The sequence below is a fragment of the Dendropsophus ebraccatus genome, chromosome 13, assembly GCF_027789765.1.
Source record: "Dendropsophus ebraccatus isolate aDenEbr1 chromosome 13, aDenEbr1.pat, whole genome shotgun sequence".
NCBI lineage: Eukaryota > Metazoa > Chordata > Amphibia > Anura > Hylidae > Dendropsophus > Dendropsophus ebraccatus.
In genome coordinates, this window is record NC_091466.1 from 71,483,644 (window position 1) to 71,498,684 (window position 15,041).

At 41.6% G+C, this 15,041-nt stretch overlaps 1 protein-coding gene across 4 annotated transcripts in view; it reads right to left on the reverse strand.

Moving 5' to 3' along the window:
• Nucleotides 1-2,398: 2,398 nt before the first annotated feature.
• The window catches only part of MDGA2 (MAM domain containing glycosylphosphatidylinositol anchor 2), a 414,191-nt gene continuing 401,548 nt past the window's right edge, over nucleotides 2,399-15,041 (reverse strand). For all 4 annotated transcript variants that reach the window (XM_069949265.1, XM_069949264.1, XM_069949266.1 and 1 more), the window contains 5 exons: nucleotides 13,731-13,886; nucleotides 13,374-13,532; nucleotides 7,203-7,333; nucleotides 5,278-5,383; nucleotides 2,399-3,782 (listed from right to left, as the gene is read on the reverse strand). In XM_069949265.1, coding sequence (XP_069805366.1) covers nucleotides 3,688-3,782; nucleotides 5,278-5,383; nucleotides 7,203-7,333; nucleotides 13,374-13,532; nucleotides 13,731-13,886 — 647 coding nt within the window. In that variant the 3' untranslated portion in view covers nucleotides 2,399-3,687. The remainder of the gene's footprint in view (nucleotides 3,783-5,277; nucleotides 5,384-7,202; nucleotides 7,334-13,373; nucleotides 13,533-13,730; nucleotides 13,887-15,041) is intronic.

A 15,041-nucleotide genomic window follows, 5' to 3' on the forward strand; every position in this document is an offset into this window, starting at 1 on the left:
GCTTTTATTCACATCCTACTTCCGCAACGTTTCGGCTGGTTCTCAGCCTTTCTCCACGCTTGAGAAAGGCTGAGAACCAGACGAAACGTTGCCGAAGTAGGATGTGAATAAAAGCATCACGTTTTCCACTTTGAAGTGCTGTCTCCTGTTGAATTCTGAAGTGTTGGAAGAGGTCAGATGAGTATGTCTTGTTTTTTTGATACTGTTCTCAGATGTTTCATAAAAATAAACGATAAATCCCTGGCAATCCCTTTAAAGCTTAACATAAAAAACAACCAAGGTTAAAAATAAATACTATGTTTTTGTAGAGAAGCTGTGGTCATTCCAAACAAAACTGAGTTTTGTAAAAAAAAAAATAAAAAAAATCATTTTTAGAAATGAGCTCAACTCAAGCAGCCCTAAGGAGTCCAGGAAAATGTGGATACGGCTTGTGGCTTGTGGCTGTATCCATGTTTTCCACCTTCCCTAGGGCTGCATCCTACAACTTAAGCCACCAGTATTCAAATGCCGTATGATCGGACTCAATCATGCTCGAGTCGTGCTCCTCTCTAATAATTTTATAGCCCAAGGTGTCCTGATTCCATTCTGTGACTATTATTTTTAATAATAATATCTGCACTTTTCATCAAACAGTCAGATAAATGGAAATTTCATTCCAAAATTGGGTGTGAATGTTAGATTTAGGACTAGGAGCTTTTCAGGAGCTTCAGTTTCACAACTGAAATTGAAGATTTACTCCCCCTCAGCCTCATAATCATACTCCCCTTAAAGGGGTTATCCAGTGCTACAAAAACATGGGCACTTTCTTTTAGAGACAACACGACTATTGTCTCCAGTTCAGGTGCGATTTGCATTTAAGCTCCATTCACTTCAATGGAACTGAGCAGCAAAACCCCACCCAAGATGGAGACAAGAGTGGGGCTGTCTCTAGAAGAAAGTGGCCATGTTTTTGTAGTGCTGGATAACCCCTTTAAGGCTATGTTCACATTACGTGAACATCCGGCCGTTCCGTGACCCTGGCCGGGTCACGGAATGGCCGGTCTGTCATCCTGGCCGGTACATCAGCGCGCGCCCGCATCAGAGCTTCCCATGGCACACAGTGAAGCAAGCGGCCAGAGCCGGCTGACAGGGCTTTCTGCGTCCGGAATTCACTAAATTCCGGCCGCAGAAAACTGACATGTCAGTTTTTTCCGGCACCGCACGGGATCCCAGCCGGAGTGCATACGATGTGTGTACGCTCCGGCCGGGATCCCATTAAAAATAAAGCTATGTCCCATCCCGCAAAACTACGGCCGTAGTTCTGCGGCGAAAACTACGGCCGTAGTTTTACGTAGTGTGAACATAGCCTAAACCTAGAAATTACACCAAGGGTCCCACCCACCTGACTAGTCAGAGAAAAAGTACAGATAGTCAACCAAATGGTAAATCCCCTTTAACTCAGCAACAGGGAGGGCATAGCGAGAAGATAAAACACCAATAGAATTTGGGCACCCAACGCTATTAGATGACAAAAACACAACATTTTGGACTGACTTACAGACAGACTGACAGATCCTCTTTAAATGGGATATTCAGGATAAGAAAATACACAGTTACTTTCTTAGAAAACAGTACCCGCTCTGTCCATTCATTTCAATGTTTCTAAACTTCAAAACCACACCTAAACTAAGAACAAGGGTGGTGCTGTTTTTGGAAGGAAGCAGCCATGTTTTTTTTTTAAACTTGGATAACCCATTTGAAATGCCATTTATAAATGTACAAGTAATTTTATTTTTGGATACAGAGAGAAATAACCAGTAGACCACTTCTCATACCTTACCTGGAAAGAGGCTTTATTGAACATAGCTGTAAAACTTTTGTATTTTTTTTTTTTTGTTCAGTTGAATGACTGAATCAGCACAAACATTTCTACAGTTTTTGAAATCAAATCAAATTGAAATAATAAAATAAATCTGGTCATTATTCTACTATATCCTCTTGTGCTTCAGTTGTTTAAATCAATTTCGGGCAATGTTAAATATATATATTTTGTTTTATTTATAGCCCAATTGCTTGCATAACATTTTTTTTTTTGTAACCATCATGTGTTTTTAAAGAACATAAAAGAATATTTTTGTAGATAAAAGTATTTTTTTTTTAAATGAAGTTAAACTTTAAGATAATTTAAAGAAATCAAAAAAATAATTTCAAATGTCCATAGCCAACGTTATAAGGGACATATACAATGCATTGAAAAAGTGGCTGGTTAAGGTATGGTATTTAATCAGGTAGCTCAGTCATTTTTTACAGTTTTATGTAAAAGTGTATTCTTTTTTTTCTTCTTTTTTTTTTTTTCAAACTTGCCAAAATAATAAAATACTATGTCACAATCTGCACAAAGTCTGATTAGCGGGCAGAGGCATCGGACCCTCGTATTTTTTTTTTAAAATGAAGACTAATAATTCAGACCCAAAGTTTCCGTTGGGTCAATCGAGCTGCAGTCTTAGATACTCAGAACATTTTCCTCTTAAGATCAGACTGATTTCATTTCAAATGTAGATAAGAGTAAGAAAATCTTTTTTTCCTATTAGAAAACAAATTGATGTCGAAAGTTCTTGGCAACTTTTCAATCCACTTTAGTTGTAGTTAGAAGAAAAGTTGATCTTTCCAATTTTTGCAGATCAAGCTATAAGATATCGTCCAATGGGTAATAAGCGAGAAGGCAATGGCTGTTTTTGAAAAAAAAAATACAAATAAATCCCACAACAGAACATATATTGATATATATGTGTATGTGTCAGAGGATCTTATGCAGCAACTTAAGTCCGTGTAGTGTTGTAGCAATTTTTTTTTTCTAAATCTGGCCTGCTTTATAGAATCATGGATTGCAGTTTGCTCTAAAAAAAAAAAAAAAAAAAGTTTGTTTTCCATTTTTTTTTATTTCCACAAACCACTCACAGCAGTGCAAGCTTGTTTAGCTAACTTTTTTTTCAGACTTGTTAATTGAAGGCACTTGGTTTCCTGGCATTTTATAAAAGGTGGTGGTTTGGTTCCTTTATTACAGCTGATGACGGGCCTGGTGACGACTTTGTGTCCTTAGGCAAGCAAAATCCCTGAAGCCCCCCAAAAAGCTTGTAAGATTCTGCTCTTCCTTGAAGACATCGACATGCAAAAAAGATACGTCATACCTTTCATTAGCAAAGCTGTGTGACAATATGGAGCACGTGGTCTACAGAGGTCTTGGTTTGGATGGTGGCAGCCAAGGCAAGAAGGGCTTTTACGGATACTTGTTCCATACTGAAAACCTATTTTTTTGAATGGAAAATAAATGCCAGATCTTCGTGTACCCTGTTAACTGTGAGGTTTAGGTTGGCAGGCCATCAGGTGTCTATGGTAACAAGCAAACTCTATTCATTTGAAAGAAAACCAGCCATGACGTTGTGCTTTGACAAGGATTCTCGTAATTCCTTCCTTTAAGAGATTATTCGGATTACTCTTGAAAGCCACAGAAGCACTGTAAGGTCTCTCCTTTATTTCACGTCTCAAGTATACTTGTAAGAACAATTTATATCCCAGGTTCCAGTAATTCCCAGTGCCCTAGTGGAGGAATCTTTGGTAGATTGTTTTTTTTTTCAGTTGTCCATTTACAAAGACTCTTTCTTCGTACCAGTGCCTAGTGAATCTTTTGTAGCCTCTGCCAGGATATGGTCACCTTTGATGACTTAAAAAAGAAAGTAAAAGGAAAACTGGATACAGCCATATATGCAATATAGTCCCAGCCACTTTGACTCCAGAAGGCGGAGCTACAAGAAAAAAAAAAGAGATGTAAATAGTTACTGAAAGCAACAATGTCCAAAAACAACACAGAGTGATAGATGGCTACCTAAGGTGATTGTACCATACTCAGAAAAGCCAAATACTGAAAAAAAAAATATTTTTCTGATTGTAATTCTTTTTGCTTAAGCAGCATTTAGAGATTTGCTTTACAGCAAGCCCCAAAAACTTGAAAGCTTGAGTTTTTAGAATTAAGTTATGTACAGATCTGTATAAGTTTCTTAACCCCCCCCCAACTGCCTGTACCGCGTTGTACAGGTCCTTACAACATGTCCGGTTCAAGGGTTAGCCTTTTTCTCAGTGCCGGTATTTTGGAGAAAAAGTAGTTTCATTTCTGCGGCAAAGCGCAAAGTCAATGTGGCATGGCCTAGAGCATCCGTTCCATAGTCATGCAGTGCCTTTCTCCCCGCCCCCATCCAGCTGAGGGGCGTGCTAAAAATGAAGAGAAATGAGGGGAGAGGTGCTGCAGACCTAGGGTACAGATGTTCTAGGCCACGTCACATTGACTCTCCAAAATACCAGCACCTGGAGAAAGGCCAAGCCCTGAACCGGACACAGTGTGAGGACCTGTACAAACGGTACCGGCACTTTGGGGGAAGCTACATGGCATTACAGATTTGCTTTAAAGGGGAGCTATCAGCAGATTAGACAAATCTAATCTGCTGATAGCTCCCTATTGCTCACGGGGCGCTAAGGATGAAAGTATGTTTTTTACCTTCACCCTTGGAGCTATTCCCATGTAGTCCTATGCGGTTCCCGGCAGGGGCAGGCCGGGTTGGCCCTTTGGCGATGGGGCAGTGCTCTAAACAGCCCTACCGGAAAGAGGACTACAGTAAAACTGCACTGAAATGGTGTCAAGGTAAGAGACATATCTTCATCCTCAGCGCCCCGAGTGCAATAGGGAACTTTCAGCAGGTTAGCTTCGTTCCCCTTTAAAAACATATTTTTCTCTGCAGTACCCCTTCAAGAAATCTAATGCTGAGCAGCCCACAACGGTAGAGACAGATTTTTTAAATCTATTTTTGAAAGACTCAATCACTCCATCAAGTCATCAGTGGTGTTCTGAGGTCTAACCTAGTCTCTGAAAACCTCTTTGAATCCTAATTCTAGTTTTACCACACATAAAAAAAAAGTTTAATGGAATGGTCACACATTAACTGCATGTTTTTACTCTAAAAGGGGCTATCTACTTTGAACAATTGCTTTAGTTAAAAGGATCTCATAAAAATGAGCTACAGTAAAAGAGCTACAGAATTGACATGTCAATTCTTCCGAGCAGAGTGAGGAGGCACGCAAGCCCTCTTATAGACTGCCTGTATGACACAGAGGCTGGTAAGATTCCGCGGCGGAGAGTTCCGCCTGTGAACTGTCTCTAACACCTACATATAGTGGCTGCAATGTAAGACCATATATCATTTTCTAAACCAGACAATACTGTAATTCTGTACAGAAAATGGTACATACAAGTGACTGGCTGATCCACTCTCGTACATTCTCCTTCAATGATCGATACATCATCTATGGCGATGTCGCCTTCAATACCAGGACCTCGAACACCTTCAAAAATTATCTGTATTGTAAAAAGGTTTATGTCATATTATTTAATAGTATAAAAGAAACACTCCCACTATTTTTTTTTATCATGCACCTAGTTAGCATATATATATATATATATATATATATATATATATATATATATATAGATGCTGAATTCTCCTCTAATATATATATATATATATATATATATATATATATATGTTTATATATATATATATATATATATATATATATATATATATAAAAATTTTAGAGGAGAATTTTGGTGTTGGACATTTTTTTTCAAAAGAACTAGCTCCAGCATAGGGGTCCGCTGCCCCCCGCTCCGGGTCTGCTTCACTGGAGCCAGGAAGATAAGAGCATGGAGTTATGTACAGCCATCTCCTCCCTGGCTCTTTTGAAAAAAATGTCTGACACCGGACTTTAAAGTAAATGTACCACGAGGCCCGCATCATGGAGGGGTGGGGGTTTCCTCCCACTGGGGGTGGGTCAGCCTGGCCCCAGTGCTTCAGTACGGCCCTGATAGTACATTCACTTTAAGCTAGTACTACCATATTTTGTTGTTTATTTCTATCTGAAAATTTTTGTAATCCTTTTCTACAGTTTGGTCATGTGATCTCATGGTCAGCCATCTTCCTCCGGAAGTTACACAGCTTTTGTGCTCTCTTCTGGGGTCACCATCTCAGCCAGCAGAACCTCCTATAAGATTAAGCTGCATGGACTCTTCCACTCAAGATCTCCACGGGGAAACTTCTTAAACTCTAGTGTTGAGCGAACAGTGTTGTTCGAGTTCGGCAACGTTCTTTAAACCTGAATGCATTACATTTGACTCCTGGCAGCTGGAGAAGTTGGATGTAGCCTTAATGAGTCCTGGAAAAGATGGATACAGCCATAGGCCATAGGCTGTATCCATGTTTTCCAGGACTCCCCAGGGTGGCATCAAAGTTTTCCAGCCGCCAGGAGTCAAATGGCTAACGTTAGGGTTCAGAGAACGTTGCCGAAGCCGACTAATAAAATCCCATTAGATCATTGATGACGATTGTACAGTTTCCCTCATACAGTGAAAGATTTGATTACAGTCTCCTACCTTATTTCAAGATATATAGGGATGAGAATTATAGCTAATTGGGAAACGAGAGGATGCACTTTGAAATTTAAAAGTCAAGATAACTGGCTAATTGAAGATCACATGACCCAGATACATTAATGAAGTGTATGGATTGCAGCAGGGCTGGAATGAAGCAGATGACACTGCACAATGAGTGAAAAAATATAGGAGTACAATGTAGTTTCAACAGGTTAGGTTAGTAACATGATTGAACTGGAAGACAGACAGACAGATAGACTGACGGACGGAGCCACATGTTCATATATTTAGAAAAGACTTTTTTAGGGCGTTCAAAATAACAAAAAAATTTTGCCAGACCAATAAAACTTTCTATTCCAGTATTAAGCGCTGTCATAATGCCAAAGTATCAATTTGGGCCATGCACAGATCGAACTGTCACATTCTGATATTTAATGGTATCTTCAGTCATTTTCACATCGTGCCTTTTATATTTCACAAAATGACTCTGACTTGGAAAAATCTATATAGAGGGCGGGGTTGACTACGGAGAGAAAAGAGTTTGGCTATTTTGGGTGGCTCCCAGTGTAGGGCTTAAATGGACTATTTTGGTGACTATGAAAGCAACCACAAAGAAGGGTAATTACAATGATTCCATTATAAGTTGGCTTGTTAGGATCCATGACAAGGTGGATCTGTCAAGTTTGTCAAAATTAAACCTATGACATCAGTCCGGACACATTGGGTCTGTATGACGCTCACCCACCTGAAATGAAGCTGTTGGGTGTATATTAATACGGGCTTGATGCCACTGCTCTCCTTTATTTCCGTTCGCGGACCAGATCTGGATTTCAGTGCTGGTTTGCCCTTTGAGTCGAAGGAATATGTTCAAGCTCCCTACAGAAAAAGAATGATTTATTTTGATATAATTAAGGCCTTACCCTGATTGAGAGACATCCTATTAGTCGGGCATTCAACAAACACAATAAATTCTCTAAAAATTGGTGAATACAATTTTTTTTAGCAACTTAAGATTATCCTAAAAATTGGGTCAAAGGGGCTATCCAGCCTTATAGAACTAATGGCCTATCCAAAGAATAGGCTATCATCATCAGATAGAAAGGAGGCTGACTTATGATACCTTCACCGATTAGCTGATCCTCTTCCATGTAACAAGTACTTGTACCATACAAATAGTTGTCCCATTCAAGTGAATAGAAAACACTACCAACACAACTAATAGTACACAAATGCAGCCAGTGGAGCCATGGCTAGGGCACCAGTCATGGGATCCCTGCTGATCTAATATTAATGGCCTATTTTATGGTTAGATCTTCAATTTTATAAGCTGGATAATCCCTTCACCATGCCCAGTATTCCATCACTTTTTAGTGATGCTTTCCGGCTAGAAAGAATGAAGGGCCCACCAAATGATTATCGGGCTTACTTGGCTGAATACCGACCATTCCAGACAATAATGGTTTGGTGTTATAAGACCACGATTAGCCTACAATTACAATGTTGGCTGATTGTGGTCTTTCAACAGGTTGAAAAATCACGATATCGACAGTCTGGTGCCCATCGCACCATACAATAGGACTGACGGCAACAGACCGCCATTCTCTTCAATGGGTCGCCTGGACGATCTAGGGATCGTCTGGGCAGCCCATCTCATAATTCCACCCCCCCCCCACCGATCCTGCTGTCTGTATGTGTATTAGGACAGGCAGCCGGTGCTCGCTTTGTCCTATAGATGGTCACACACTCTCGACAGACAATACAAGCAAGTAAAATTCAATTAATAATTATTCAATTATTTCGTAATGATTATGTTTTTTTTCTCTTCTATAGCCCTACAGTGTAAAATGACATTCACAATGCATTTTCTTTAACCAGCTCAAAGTGCAGGAGCCATAAAGAACATCAGAGAGACTGACAATAGAGCACTAAAAACCTCATATACGCTAGTGACCTTTACAAAGAATACAGAGACAGAAAAGTGTCTCTCCCTAATGAACCCAATGTACTTGCTGGATACTGTATGCAAGGTTGATGTCATGTAGAAATAGAGGCAGCTAAAAAAAAAAATTCAGGGTGTTTAGAAATCAGTGTCACAGTGAATAAGACTGATTCACAAGAACAAGACTCTCTGAGAAGTGCGACAAGGATCAGTAGGCTTGCCTCCCTCATTAAATCTTCTATTGAGAGGAGAAAAGGCTGGTCAAGCACGCCAAAGAACATGATAACAATATCATAAGGGGAATGACATTGTTACTTTCTTTGTAGCTCTGCTACACTAGAAAAAAGATGCGTTTCTTCAAGTAGATTAGGAAAAAGTGGGAAAAAGCAAGTCATGCTAACTTAGAGGTTTAAAGGAGAACTCCGGCCAAAATCTATCAGTGTCCTGACTGACCTGGCTAACCAGTGACCTGACTCAATCTGTGAGTGGGCCCTTCCTTATGTTGAGATGGAGACAGGAAATTGGGAGGCTATGAAAATCATGGCAGGTGAGTAGAAATTATTTTTTATTTTTAAAAATTTTTAAAACAAAAAGAAAAATGTCTGCCAACCCCCTTTAAGAGTGGATATAGTTAAAGGACAACTCCCGCGGGACCCCCAAAAAAAAAAAAAACACAGACACACACAGACACCATACTCACCATCTCTCCGGTGACGATCGCCACTCGATTCGCCCGCCGTCCGCCTCTCCGTCGCCGCCGTCCGCCATCCAGCGATGTCTCCGACTTCCGGGTCCAGGGGATGGAAAAGGCTGCCAGTGCGCTTGCGCACCGGCAGCCTTTTCATTGGCTGGAGCGCATCACATGGCTTCCAGCAAGCTCAGCCAATCAGCGCTGAGCAAGCTGGAAGCCATGTGATGCGCTCCAGCCAATGAAAAGGCTGCTGGTGCGCATGTGCACCAGCAGCCTTTTCATCCCCATTCACTTTGCATGAAGACGCCGAGGAGGAAGAAGACCCGGACCGCCCCTCGGCTCTGACGTCGTCGTCACCAGATGCCGCCCCGGAGAAGAGGACCGTGACGATCGTAATAGGTAATGTATACATTCTTTAACTTCCGGGGTGGGGGGTCGGGGGTCCGAAAGTGGGGGAAGGGGGCCAGGCCGGGTATTTAACCACATTACAAAGTTATATAACTTTGTAATGTGTGTTAAATGAGCAAAAAAAATTTTTTGTGGGAGTTGTCCTTTAATCCGGCTAAGAACTCTGGCATGTTTTCGCTATAGACTAAAAGAAGCTGCAGTGTGGGCCAACAAAAAGAAAAAAATCTGAAACCATTGATCACCAATGGCGGATCAGCAACAAACATATTGACAAGAAGCAGGTTGAGAATTTCACTGAATCTAAATCTTCATTTCACTGATTCAGGTGTGAAGAGATCGATCAAGGAGAGAGATGGATGAGAATTGATCAGCAGCTCGAGCAGCAACAAGAGACTGATTACGTATATACCCAGACAGTAAACAGGATTAATGACCGTTCTCTGGGTGTTTTATTACGGCTAAAACCTGTTCCGTTCCACGCACTGAGTTTTAAAGAAGTTCAGTAACTTTATTTTCTTTCCTTCTCTTGTAAAGTTTCTTCAACTTGATACATTTTCTATAGTTTTCTTTGTGAAGGATGGATTTCGGGGTATTACCGTTAGACAGTTGTACAGAGTCCATCAGTGGCCCCTACTAAATGGGGAACATCTAGAGATGAGCGAGCACGTTCAGATTCATCCAAACCCAAGCGTGCGGCATTTGATTAGCGGTGGCTGCTGAAGTTGGATGCAGCCCTAAGGCTAGCTGGAAAACATGGATATAGTCATTGGCATATGGCTGTATCCATGTTTTTCAGGACTCCCTAGGGCTACATCCAACTTCTGCAGCCACCGCTACTCACATGCTGCACGCTTGGGTTTGGATGAATCTGAACATGCTCGAGACTCGTTTATCTCTAGGTAAAACCAATGTTGTAGATATGGTGTTATTTACTATAGTTTGGTGACAAGATGTAGACATCACCAAACACATTGGTGGTGAAATGGTGGTTTTAATGGCTTGCTATGCTATGGAAAGTACATGGTAGTGAGTGATGATACACATAGTACTATAGTACTATACATAGTGCTCACTGGGAGAATGCAAAGCCAAGTGAATATAGGGAGCGGTTATGTACACAGTACAGTCTGTGCATCAGAGCTCACATACACTTGTCTGTGTCATACCAACCAGATGTCTACTGAGTGCTGGTGCACAGTATTACCATGATATGACTGCTACAATGTGTATTCACAGGCACTACATGACAGGAAAGGTTTTTGCTAATAAGGGGGCCGCTGAGCATCTTCCAAGTGTACAGGGTGCTAAGTAGAGATGAGCGCAACTTAAAGGGATATTCCAGCAAAAATTAGCTTTTCCCCTCTCCACAGGAGAGGGGAAAAGTAGGAAATTACGGGGGTCCGACCCCTGAGACCCTTGACCATCTCTGTATCGGACACTGCCGGCTTTGTTATGAGTAGAACCCTGGGTTGGCACATGACCCGCGGCTCTAATCATTCCTATGGAGTGCCGGAAAGAGCTGAATACCCCGGAAGAACGATGTACTTGGCTTTTTCCGTTGCTTCATAGGAATGAATAGCGTTGCGAGTCGTGTGCCGACCCAGGGCTCTATTCATAACAGAATCGGTGTGGTCCAATATGAAGATCGCCAGACGGTTCATGGGTCGGACCCCCCGCAATCTCCTACTTTACATGTGGATAGGGGATAAGTTAATTTTTCCCAGAATACCCCTTTAGACATGCGCGAGACTAATCGTTCAGCATTGAATACTGGTGGCTGAAATCGGATGCAGCCCTAGGGAGTCCAAGAAAACATGGATACAGTCTATGGCCTATGGCCGTATTCATGTTTTCCCGGGCTCCCTAGGGTTGCATCCAACTTATTGAGCCACTCGTATTCAAATGTCGAATGATCGGACCAATTGTGCTAAGGAAATATGGAAATATTTTAAAAGGCACTTATAATAAGCCACAGTACCGTATGCACTATTTAACAGTATGGCAGGTAGAGAGTGCAATGAGAAGCATCACTCGAGGTATCATCCGAAATAAAGCTAGCCATGATACTATGTTGGAAATTTGTTTTTCTCGTACAGTGCTCCAAATCTCCTGAAAAACAAATGTAAGGTGACAGGCTCCCTTTAAAATTGGAGGCGTAATTAGAAATAAGAGCACAGTGTGTGAAATCCACTCCTAAATGGAGAGTGCTCAGCGCAGAACAATATAAATGGGATAGATTGCTTACCGAGCCACAACAAAGCACCTGCTGTTATCAAGGAGCGCTGTAATCATCACAAGTATGTTTTGCCATTTGGAAAAGTGCTAATGAGTCTTATAATTGATTGCACTAAATAGTTGTCTGGCACAACAATGCACGCGGAGTATGCCCAAACCATTTGAGGAGCCGGACATGGGTGATTGGCCGCCATTAGGATGAGCGCAGCTGACTAGTCGTGGTGGGTGTTTTCTACTTGTGGATTCATTCTACTCAAATATTCATGCCAACATCTAGGAAGTTTAATCTTTCACCTTAACTTTCTTTTTTTTTTACTTTTATCTATTGGATGTGACCCTCTTGATCACTTTACAAACAATAGAGATGAGGGAACCTCGAGCACGCTCTGGTTTGACCCAACCCCCAAGCGTGCGGCATTCATTAGTGGTGGCTGAAGAAGTTGGATGAAGTCAAATGTTGCACACTTGGGTTTGGACGGATCGAGGCGTGCTTGGGGTTTGCTCATCTCTAATAAACAATCAGTCTCTAAACACTTAATATGGTTTTCAAAGTTACCATATCAAACTTCCAAAATACCAACAAAACAATAGAGGCTATGGCTCCATTTGGTTGTCACAAGTAGGCATTGCTATGACATTAATGTAAGTCATGTTATGGATGTAAGTCTTATGCATGGGACTTGCATCTTTGTCAAGAACAAGGACCTCCGGGCCACCTCTGGCCTGTTTCTGGCCACCAGAGGTGGTTTTGAAGCCACAAAGGGCTGAGCCCATAAAGGGTAGGCTATCAATAGTTAATCAATGGCGTGCCAACACCTGACACTCTGCCCATCAGCTGTTCAGTGCCTACAGTATCCTGAGGAAAAAAAGCTAGAACAAACTGGTTCCATTCCCTGTGTATTGGAAGTGCCTTGGCACTGCAGCCTCAGCTCCTATAATTGAATAGGAGCTGGAGCTGCAGTACCATGGTGCCACCATTACAGCGAGTATGGAGCCAACTGCTTCCAGCTCCATTTTTGGAGTATTTGAGTCACCGAAGAGCAGGTTGTCAGGGTCCCGGGGTTATCATAGTCTATCTCCCAAGTTATGTTTATAGCGTATCTTGCAATTGTAAGTAAAAAAAAATTACTGTAAATGTCATAAAACAGTACGGTTTCTTTTCAGCTTCCTAACCACCGCTGGCTGCCACAACCAGACTAGAGGGGGCAATGAGGCCCTCCATCTTGAAACAGGTTACTTACGTAGGACCTGATAAAATGAGCCAATAATGTTCAGATTGTAATACCTCTTTAAGCTAAACCTCAAACATAACCAAGTGAAATCTCATGTTTAAATGGCAGGATGGTCTCCCTGATCCCCATGATTCCTTTGACTATTGTTGACCGTCCACTAAATTTGGTATAACATAATGCTTTACAAAGTAGTTTTCCACAACACATTGATATTCATGGCCTTTTCACGAGTACCAGATGTCCATGCGCCTATAATTTATATACATTTATTATAAATAAAGTTTTGTTGAGCATTGGTCATGGTAAATTCTTCCAAACATCACCATAAATCTAGACTTTTTGCCTCGAGTGCAAGGCCACCTAGGACTGTTTTTCCCTCAAAGACAGGTGGTCTTCTAGAGAATAACTTACCTATATGTCTTCCATACATGTGGTAGAAAAAGCTAAAACAATAAGCTGTATTGCTGGACCCATAAGGATTCTTCTGCGCTATGTTAAAGACTGGGCTAAGTAGTCTGGCTTTTTCTCCTTCCAAACGGGGACGAGATGTCTCAATGTACATGTAGAAGCCTATAGGAGAACAATGCATTTGGACACTGTTAAACTTTTTGAAAAACATATAAAATTGCACATGACAGAATGAGAAATTTGCTGCCAATTTTCCAAATGACACTAGATGGATAAGAGCAGAGGGCTGGCTGTACAGATAATAACTCATAAATGTCTGCAATATTTTACAATTGTCAACCAGGACTTGGAGGCAACTACCTTGCTTGGATCCGCCGGCATCTGTCGTGGGCCCTGTGTTTGGGGTGTACCTAGTATCTCTTGTGCCGGCACTTTGCTTTGTCCAGTCAAAAATATCTAAGTCATCCTGGGTGAACAAGCAGATATTCCCATCTTCAAATCCACAGTGAAACTCCCCTAAGAGAAATCAAGACATTTCATATATAAATTTGACAAATTTGACAAATTTAAGAGCCAGGAAGAATAAACCTGAGTTGTTAGAGTTTGTTGAAGTGTAAAGGGTTCTCTAGTCCTCTTTGCTACCTGAGCCAAAGAGCCAATGAGCCAATGTGATATTCCTTTCATATAGCTTTATACTTCAACAAAGTCCAACAACAAGGATTATTCTTGTATAAAAAATATAAGCTAGAGATGAGTGAACGGATTTTGCAGAGATTGAATTTGTTTCAAACCCCCCCCCCCCTTAAAAAAAACCTGGCCTGAAACTATTGTGATTCATTTCAGACAATCTCTGGAAATGCTGCTACTACCGTGTTTCCCCCAAAGTCCTAGCTTAAATTTGGAGTAGGGTTTTTGGAGTAGGCCTTCAATATAAGCTCTACTCCAAAAATAAGCCCTAGGTACAGTCAGTGACGTAAGACGGAGAATAGGCATAGTGTAGCTGCCAACTGTCCTGGCCAAGTGCCCCGCTACCTCCGGCCAAGGCACGGTAAACTCCATTTACCTGCTTCTGAGTCCAGCTCCAAAGTGCTGCCTCTATCATCTATTTTTCAAGGGTTGCATCATAAATGATCTTATTGATAATATTGAGTGAACGTGCACATGTTCTATGAATCTACAATAATGGTGATACAATAATGAGCGGACAAGCACGAAGAGGTGGATCCCCAGGTTCACTAATGAGTGCTGACGTCCCTTCTCTGAGGAGTGGAGTCTATGGAATTCCCTTTTTTTACCAGTGCTCACGGCAAGGCCAGTTGCGGGAGACTCCCAGGTCTTTACCCTCAGAGAAGGACCTCTGTGACCACCGACTGAAGAACTGGAGGAATGCTGGAGTACAGTAATAAATGCTCTTTTTCTGGTAGAAGTGCGGGATGCATGTTAGGAGATTGGGTTGGAGCTGGAAAGTAATGGAGATCCATATAACTGAAGATTGCTTGAAAGTGGCTGGAAGCTAGGTAGCACAGACATGGATGCTGGGAATCAACACCAACTACTCAGCAAAAAGGGATGGAGGAGACTATATATACCCTCAGGAGAAGTTGCCAGAAATGTCCAGAGCCTGTGGTATGGGCTATAAGTAGAGGAGAACATGCCTGCCTGCCACTACAG